At 28.5% G+C, this 9,722-nt stretch overlaps 1 protein-coding gene across 1 annotated transcript in view; it reads left to right on the top strand.

Annotated features, from left to right (window-relative positions):
* LOC117182307 overlaps window positions 1–2,523 on the top strand; it is a 7,808-nt gene extending 5,285 nt beyond the window's left edge. The window contains exons 3-4 of the mRNA XM_033375455.1: window positions 1,493–1,651; window positions 2,359–2,523. Of these exons, the coding sequence (XP_033231346.1) occupies window positions 1,493–1,651; window positions 2,359–2,502 (303 nt within the window). The 3' untranslated portion in view covers window positions 2,503–2,523. The remainder of the gene's footprint in view (window positions 1–1,492; window positions 1,652–2,358) is intronic.
* Window positions 2,524–9,722: the final 7,199 nt, after the last annotated feature.

Here is a 9,722-nt window from a genome sequence, read left to right on the forward strand (position 1 = left end):
TCCAGGACAATTTGAGTAATCCGGTTTAATTCTTGATAATACAATTAAAATCCATCTAATACTCTATAATCTCGTGTAATCCACTTGCAATATGCAGTAATCTACATGTAAATCGAAACAATCTACTTTTAATCCGAGATAATCCACTTGTTATTCAAATTAATCCAAGCCATCGGGATAATTTCTGTAATTTGGTGTAATCCTAGATTTCAAAATTGTAATCCTAGTAAATAACTTGCTATCCACTTATAATATGAAATAGTCTACTTGTAATCCGAATAAGTCTCTTAAATAATTCAGAGTAATCCAAATAATCCAGGACAATTTGAGTAATTTGGTTTAATTCTTGATTATACAATTAGGATCCATCTAATACACTATAATTTCGTGTAATCCACTTGCAATATAAGATAATCCACTTGTAATCCACAATGATATCCTTGAAATTGGTAGTAATGAAAGTTTTTTTGGGGCAACTATTTTAATATGGTGTAATTACTGTAATTCTTAATAATACATTTGTAATCTGAGTAATACACTTTTAATTTACTTGTAATCCACCTGTAATGTAATATTATCTAGTTGCAATCCGAAAAATTCCCTTATAATTCGAAGTAATCCAAATAATCTGGGATAATTTGTGTAATCCGGTATAATCATAAGTAATATAATTGTAATAAAACTAAAATACTTGTAATCTGGCGTAATCCAATTTTAATCCACTTGTAATTTCACATAATTTAGTTGTAATCGGCTATAATCCCTTTGTAATTGAAAGTAAACAGAGTGTTCTGGGTAAACTATTTTAATATGGTGTAATTCTTAATAATACATTTGTAATCTGAGTAATACGCGTGTAATTTACTTGTAATCCACCTATAATGTAAAATCATCTAGTTGCAATCCGAAAAATTCCCTTATAATTCGAAGTAATCCAAATAATCTGGGATAATTTGTGTAATCCGGTATAATCGTAGGTAATATAATTGTAACCGAACTAAAATACTTGTAATCTGGTGTAATCAACTTTTAATCCACTTGTAAATTTACATAATCCAATTATAATCGGCTATAACCCCTTTGTAAATGATAGTAAACAGAGTTTTCTGGGGTAAATATTGTAATATGATGTAATCCTTGATAATACAATTTTAATCTGAGTAATACACTTGTAAATTACTTGTAATCCACCTGTAATGTAAAATCATCTAGTAGCAATCCGAAAAATTCCCTTATAATTCGAAGTAATCCAAATAATCGGGGACAATTTGAGTAATTTAATTAAATTAATTAATTAATTAATTAATTTTAAGAAATCCAAATGTAATCGGGAAATCCACTTTTAATCCAGAATGATTCGTTTCTGCTGGACTGCATTTTTAGGGGTTGTTTCCCCATCAGTCTTACAATATAGTTTTTATCAATGAATCTACTTTGAATATATAATATATTATTGAAATTTAAAAAAATTAAATAAATTTTTGTTCTCTAGGTCAGATTGACTGCATACGGTTTTTCTATGGGCGAGTACAGAGTACCAGTGGGAATGGAATATACGTCACCATTTTGCGAGTTGTACAAAGAAGAGTTATTTTTGGCTCCTGCAATGGAAGGTGTAGGATTTCATGAAAACGCATGTCCACCACTTGCAGTACGTTTCGATAGTTTAATTAAACAATATTTCATAACTTGATAAATTATTGATAAATTGGGTTTTAAAAACACATGACAAAAATTTCTGAGGTGGTGTAAAAGTAAAGTTGTGTTCAGTTTGGACAATAATGAAAATTGATTTATTTAATTTTTAGACTTATCATCACAATTTAGATTTATCTATTATAATTTAGAGTTTTTGAAAAATGTACAAAAAACATCTTTCCGTGGCAATCCAAGGGTGACTCAATACTCATATGCATAATTGTTGATAAAAGTTGAATACGTCAATCCTAAGATTTTTTAAGCTTAAACCAAAAAACATGTTATTACTTTGTTTTTTTGAAAAAGAAAAAACAATTTTCATGATTTAATAATTTGTTATTATTTGTTGTTTTCTAGAAAAGAAAAAATATAACATGTTCGACTTTTTTCATAAAGTGTGAATTTAGCTCAAACCAAAAAACATGTTTTTTGCACATTTTGAAAACATTCATTACATCTTTTTTTTTAATTTTCAAATCCAAAAATCGTAATGATTAAAAAAATGTTGTATTGAATTCTATACGGATGGCCACACCCCCAATTTTTTTCACTATGCTAAAAAAATCGATTAATTTTAGCATTGCTATTCTATCCATAACATTTTTATTTTCTAATATTAATGTTTCCTTTTTAAATTTATTTTCTTATTTTTGTGTAAAGGGTACCTACATCAATACCGGATACGTTGGAGACTCGTCGAAATATCCAGAAGCATTTCCACGAAACCAATATCTGATCAGTCTAGAAATGACACTAGATGATGAACCAATAATAGCATTAAAACTTTATGTAGAAGTGATCTAATTTTAGATGAAAATTTTGTTCTATTAGTTTTCTTATAAGTTCAAAATTGAAAAATGCTTACACTACAATATCAAAGGATAATATCGGACTACTAACCAGCCTCGTCCAGAATATAAATAAAAATATTTTTTCATAAGACATGTATCGAAAATTTTACTTTCGATGCCCCAGTAGCGGGTCGAAAGTTGTGTTTTCAACCCTAGACTAGAAAGTAGAAACAGGAGACTGCGAAAGTAACTTAACGCCCAAACCTGTATCGAAAGTATATACTTTCTACTTTATCTGCAGTTGTCTGCAGCCATTCTCCCTCTTATCGAACCTTGTTTCGAAAATCGTTTCATTCTACCCTATATCGATCACTGTCTACGTATTTACAAAGAATTACATCTTTGATGAGACGCAAAGAAGTTTCAGGCATCTCAAATCAAATTTTCGATACATTTTTTATGAAAAAGTGTATGCGCAAGTTGAGGCGAGGCAACAATTTCACTCGTGTAATATCTCCCCTCGCTTCGCTCGGGCAGCTGACTTCACACTCGCGCAATTGTCGCCTCGCCTCAACTTGCGCCGTAACCTGTGTCGAAAGCATATACATTCCACTTTATCTGCAGTTGTCAGCTGTCTACGTATTTACAAAGAATTACAACTTTGATGGCACGCAAAAAAGTTTCAGGCATCTCAAGTTAAATTTTCGATACATTTTTGATGAAAAAGTGTATGCGCAAATTGAGACGAGGCAACAATTTCACTCATGTGATATCTGCCCTCGCTTCGCTCGGGCAGCTGACTTCACACTCGCGCAATTGTCGCCTCGCCTCAACTTGCGCCGTAACCTGTATCGAAAGTATATACATTCCACTTTATCTGCAGTTGACTGCAGCCATTCTCCCTCTTCTCGAACCTCGTTTCGAGAATCGTGTCATTCTACCCTATATCTGTCACTGTCTGCGTATTTACCAAGAATTACAACTTTGATGAGACGCAAAGAAGTTTCAGGCATCTCAAGTCAAATTTTTGATATATTTTTGATGAAAAAGTGTATGCGCAAATTGAGACGAGGCAACAATTTCACTCATGTGATATCTGCCCTCGCTTCGCTCGGGCAGCTGACTTCACACTCGCGCAATTGTCGCCTCGCCTCAACTTGCGCCGTAATCTGTATCGAAAGTATATACATTCCACTTTATCTGCAGTTGTCTGCAGCCATTCTCCCTCTTCTCGAACCTCGTTTCGAGAATCGTGTCATTCTACCCTATATCTGTCACTGTCTACGTATTTACAAAGAATTACAACTTTGATGAGACGCAAAGAAGTTTCAGGCATCTCTAATCAAATTTTCGATACGTTTTTTATGAAAAAGTGTATGCGCAAGTTGAGGCGAGGCAACAATTTCACTCGTGTGATATCTGCCCTCGCTTCGCTCGGGCAGCTGACTTCACACTCGTACAATTGTCGCCTTTCGCCCCTTGTTACGCAATGTACTATTTTAATCCACTAGGAAGCTTATTAAATTCTGTGTTTATTGCACCTTGGCTTAAGCAATTTGGCTTTTTGGGTATTTTCCTGGCACCTATCAAGAGAATAAGTTGAATTATAAACTTTCTTGAAAATAGGAAATTTACTACTTTTTTCTCACATGATCATTTAATAACAACAAAACCGAATTACATTAATTAAGGCTCATTTAACGCAGAAATTAATAAGCTTTGCAACTGTATAAAAAAAATATTATTATTATTATTCTGAATAGGTCTGTCCTCTTTAAATTCAAGGCTAATTTTTAATATTTCACCCGTTTAGTTGACCGAAACTATCATTTGTACAGTGGGACAAAAAAAAACGTCCCTGGACAAATTGATTTTCAGAAGACAATTATTATCCGATTTCAACTTTTTTTTATATGAATGCTGATAAAATTTCGCATAGAACTATCATGGGCGATTTTTAAATTTCTGTTTATTTGTTGGATTTGAATAATAACAAAAATAAAAATAAACTTTGACTTTTGGAGTATACTGGTTTTTTAAAAATGCTTTCATTAAATCAAAAGTATATAAACCCGAAGGAAACTATCCAAAAAAGATACCCAATAACAATGCAAATGTTAACCAATTTATTGAATTTGTTATAAACAACAAAGTGAATAAAAATGGTTTCGTGGGGATAGGTGGGGATTCGTCACTTGATTCGCACTAAATTTAAATAATTAATGAACAAAAAGAGGTTTTTAGTGAAATTAATCAAAGTTAATAATTTGTTATTTTAAAAGCAATTTTTATAAACAAATATCGATATCAGATTTTTTTGATGGAATTAATAAAGTTTTGTCTATGGAATCGATCACATATTACTTGAAAATAAGACCAAGTATAATATTTGGCCACCAAATAAAAGTTAATAATTGTTTGAACTCCCTTAATTAACAAACGCACTATTTGCCTATTTCTGGAGATGCAAACTTGATTTTGTTCATGCAATTAACTGTAAATAATTAACTTCTAAAATTTTAATAACAATATGACAGTAAAAATTTATTATTGTGAACAACTATTATTTAAGCAAATACTTATCATTTCATGTGTATATTAATAAGATACCGATTATCAATGATTTTTACTATGAATCGATAACATTGGTTAATTGCTTAACAAACTTAATTAATAAATGCATGATTTGGCTATTTGTCACAATTTAAACTTATTTTTTGTGTGTTTACTATTTAATAACACATTTTTTAACCCAAAAAGAAGTCAAGTAGTAATTAAGTTTCTTTGATAAATCATCAATTTTTATCAACTTATGGCAAGGAATTATTGCCAAGTAATTTTAATTATATTCCACAAGAAAACAAAATTAGTTTACAAATGCATTAGCCGAGTCAAATTTTTTTACTTCATTGTTAATAAAAATAAAATTTTTAAAAGTTTAAAAATTTGTTATTAACAGTTGATTGAAAAAAAGTTTAATTGCTAAAAAATAGTCAAATAATGAACTTGTTAATTAAGTTTGGTTAAACAATTATAAAATGTTATTCATTCATAGAAAAAAAATCATTGCTAAATAACTGGTTGTTAATTCCGCGAAAAAGTGGTATTTATTTATAAATGCATAAAATGATAAAAAACGATTTTAAAATAAAAAAATTATTTATTAACTTTTATAATTCAACTAAAAAAGTATTTTTGTCCATATTTTGTTCAAATTTAGTTCGAATCAAGTGACGAATCGCCGCAAACGCTCACGAAACAATTTAAATTCACTTATTTGTTTATAACAAATTTAATCAATTTTTTAACATTTGCATTGATAGTGAACATTTTTTTCGGACAGTTTATTTCAGTTTTCTAGGTATTTTTGATTGAATCAAAGCATTTTTTTAATCGGTGTACTTCAAAAGTAAAATTTTTTTCATTTTTGTATTTAAATAAGTAAATAAATACGCCAAAATTAAAAATTCGGTCATGACAGTTCCATGCGAAATTTTATTATCTTTCATTAAAGAACATTTTTAATTGGTAATAATTGTCTTCTGAAAATCAATTTGTCCACGGACGTTATTTTGTCGCACTGTGTTTTGGCAGCATAGGCTCGCACAAAAAGATTATTTTTTCAATAACTCGTGAAGATTGTTTAACGTTCAATGGCTCAAATGAAAGTTAAAATCCTAAAGAACATTTTGTTAGATTTAAAATTAATATTTTCAATTTCCTAGCTCTTGTCAAGAGTTAAAGTTCTAAATTCCTTCACAGCCGAAATTTTATTTTTTTTTTTCCTCACATGTTCATTTATAATAACCACAGGGTCAAATTACTTCACCTAAGGCTCATTTAATGCAGAAATTAATAAACTTTTCAACTGTTTTTTATAAATATTTTTATCTAAAATCTGGAGAGCGTTATCCCCTTTCAAAGTCAAGACTAATTTTTAAAATTTCACCAGTCTGGTGGTACAATACTATCCGTCGGAATTATCTCGAAATTTTTCAAAAATTCGTAATTTATTGTATCTTATTGTCTTCTATAAAGTCCGTCTTTTTGTCTTAAAAATATGTCTCTTCGGGTCAGATGGACCCTTATGTACTCAATAAAATGTTGAAACTCAATTTCAGTGAATGCATCTTGTTTTATTTATTATTGGACATAAATCATTAATAACTTTAGGTATAATAGGAACATTTTTTGGAAAGTGAACATGATGTGAATTATATAGTTTTGGTAGACTAAGTGGAATATTTGCGAGGATCCAGTATTTATAAGCAGGGTGAGACAATTTGAGAAAAACATCAAGGTCACCAGGGAGCAGACAATGCTCGTTGTTCATTATTGGCACTGAAGCGGATCGCAATTGTTGTGGGAATTCAAATTTATTTCTGTAACCAGAGAAAAAAACCATTGTTAGTCAAAATCGTCACAATTGCCTCAAAAAGACTTTTTACGGCAGTTCTCATGCGCACTAAGAACTGCGCATCAAAACTGCCAGAAAAAGACTTTTTAAGGCAGTTTTCAGGAGTAGGCAATATTGTAGCAGCATTGCAACTTTTTTTACCAGTCCCCTGCCGCGACCGTGTATGTGTATGTAGTAGTAGTTTTCTTATGATCCGGAGGGGAAATGTTGGTCTAACTAATCCAACAGATGGCGCCACAAAAATTATGTCTGACTTTTTCATTGAATTGCGTTAAAAAAAGCAAAAATAATTAAAAACTTGATGCTGTTTGCAAATAAATAAAAAAAAAGATATGAAAAAATAAGAATAACTATTACTAATTATTTAAAAAAAGAAAAATTCATAAAAATATGTAGTTTAATCTGTATAAAATTTAATTTTGAGATACATTTTGAAAGCAGTTCGAACTTCATATATCTATGATTTATTTTTCTGATATTATTGATTTTATTATTTGTTCAAGTTAAAAAAAATATTTATTGTTAAAATTATTAATGTAACTAATGAAAAAATTAATAATATTCAAGACCTCAATGACAAAAATATTTAAAACATATACAATATACATGATCAGAAGAACTAATAAAAAAGATATCACTTATATCCAATATAAATACAATAATAATTAAAATATGTAAGACTACAACTTAAGTTGCAAAGTAAAGAATCTTTGTACCCTTAAATTTTAAGAATTTCAAGTTTTGAAAAAATATTATTAAAAGTAATGGTAATTGTAATTAAAATGGTTGAGGAAATAACTTGGAAAAAAGTCAATGACAAGACTGATAAATGAGAAAATGGATTTAATATTATTTAATATAATGTATATATTTATTTAAATTGAAACAAAAATTCATATATACTATTTATAAAGTTCAATCATTTATTTGTTGCTTAATCTTGAAAGCTTTTTTCTCGCTGCATTCAACGCCTAATAATTTTATTAAAAAATTTAAAGGAGATTTTGAATGAAATATTTAATTATATTATTACAAACCTCATTTCTAAAAAAAACAGACTATAAGTTATTAAACTCTATAAACAAACGTACCGTACTCATGACGCACAGTGGAGTAAATTCATTTTTTCATTTAAAAAAATGTTTATAATAACTACTGTGATAAACAATTTTGTTAGAAAAATATTAGAATTTGAGATTTTTCAAATTATAGTGATTGCTAGTCACAAAAATGTTATAATAAGTTAACAATAACCACTGTTATTAACATTTCTTGTGACATGTAACATGTAAGTTGTTATATTCTACTAAATATTATCAAAGATACATTTTTTTTTTAGGAATATCCGTAGCCATTGTAGCGATTAAAGAAAACAAAAAATTTGATAAAACCTTACATTTGAATATTTTGTCACAAGAATTATTTATAACAATAGCTATTGTTAACTTCTCAAATATTTTTGTAACTAGCAGTCATTAGTCCAACATCTTAAAACATTTCCAGTTCTAATCAAAAAAATTTCTATGCGAAAGGACCAAAATTTTGAATTTGTTTATGTAATTTGTTTACAAAATTTTGAATTGTTATATTTTATCAAAAATTAATAAACAGTCATTATATTAAGAAAAAACTGAAGTCGTTCGGGCGATTGAAGGAAATTATAATTTGAAAAATCTTAAATTCTAATATTTTGTTACAAGAATTTTTTATAACAATAGTTATTATAAACTTTTAAATTATTTTTGTTATCAAATGTCATTCTTACATTAATGTGAAGCACTTTAGGCAACAAAAAATTTACCAATAATAAAACTATTTGTCAATTTGTTTATCAAATTTGTTTATAACAAATAAATAGAATAATAAACCAATTATTTGTATTTTATGAGTCCTTTAATATTCATTTAAGACAATATAAAGTTTTCCTTATCAGTTATTAAAGCGTAAAAAATTATTATGTACAGAATTTCAGTTTTCCATACTTTGAGTGAAAAAATGATTAATAAACAAAAAGAGGAGACAAAAGTTCGGAGCCTCAAGCTGAACGAAAAAAGTGAATTTCCATCACTGTGCGTCATAGGTAAGGTACGTTTGTTTATAGAGCTTAATAGTTTATAGTATATTCATTTTAGAAATGAGGTTTGCATTAATATAATTAAATATTTATTTCAAAATCTCCTTTGAATTTAAAATTTTAAATAAAATTATTAGGGGTTGAAAGCAGCGAGAAAAAAGCTTTTAAGATTAAGCAACAAATAAATGAATAAAATGAATAAAATGAATAAATAGTATATATGATGGTCGGTTCAATTTAAATGAATATATACATTATATTAAATAACAATAAATCCATTTTCTCATTTATTAGTCTTGTCACTAACTTTTTACGAAATTATTCCCTCAAACATTTTAATTACAATTACCATTACTTTTTAAAAATATTTTCTTCAAAACTTGAAATTCGTAAGATTTAAAGGTAAAAATATTCTTTACTTTGCAACTTAAGTTGTAGTCTTACATATTTTAATTATTATTGTATTTATATTGGATATAAGTGATATATTTTTTATTAGTTCTTCTGATCATGTATATTGTACGAGGTGCGTTCAAAAAGTAAGGTGACTTTTCAATTTTCGCGGGCTACGTAGATTCCAGTTTTAAATTTTTTGTTTTGTTGTGTTGGTACACTCGTCACGATCATATGTTCACAGTTGTGACTATATAGCTCGTGTTGTTTTTCTGGCAGAGGCGTAAAAGGTTAGAAGGGTTTGGTGTGCTCGGCGATTTTCTTCTTTCGAAAAAAATGGAGCGAAGAG

The sequence above is a fragment of the Belonocnema kinseyi genome, chromosome 10 (assembly GCF_010883055.1).
Source record: "Belonocnema kinseyi isolate 2016_QV_RU_SX_M_011 chromosome 10, B_treatae_v1, whole genome shotgun sequence".
In the NCBI taxonomy this organism is placed as follows: domain Eukaryota; kingdom Metazoa; phylum Arthropoda; class Insecta; order Hymenoptera; family Cynipidae; genus Belonocnema; species Belonocnema kinseyi.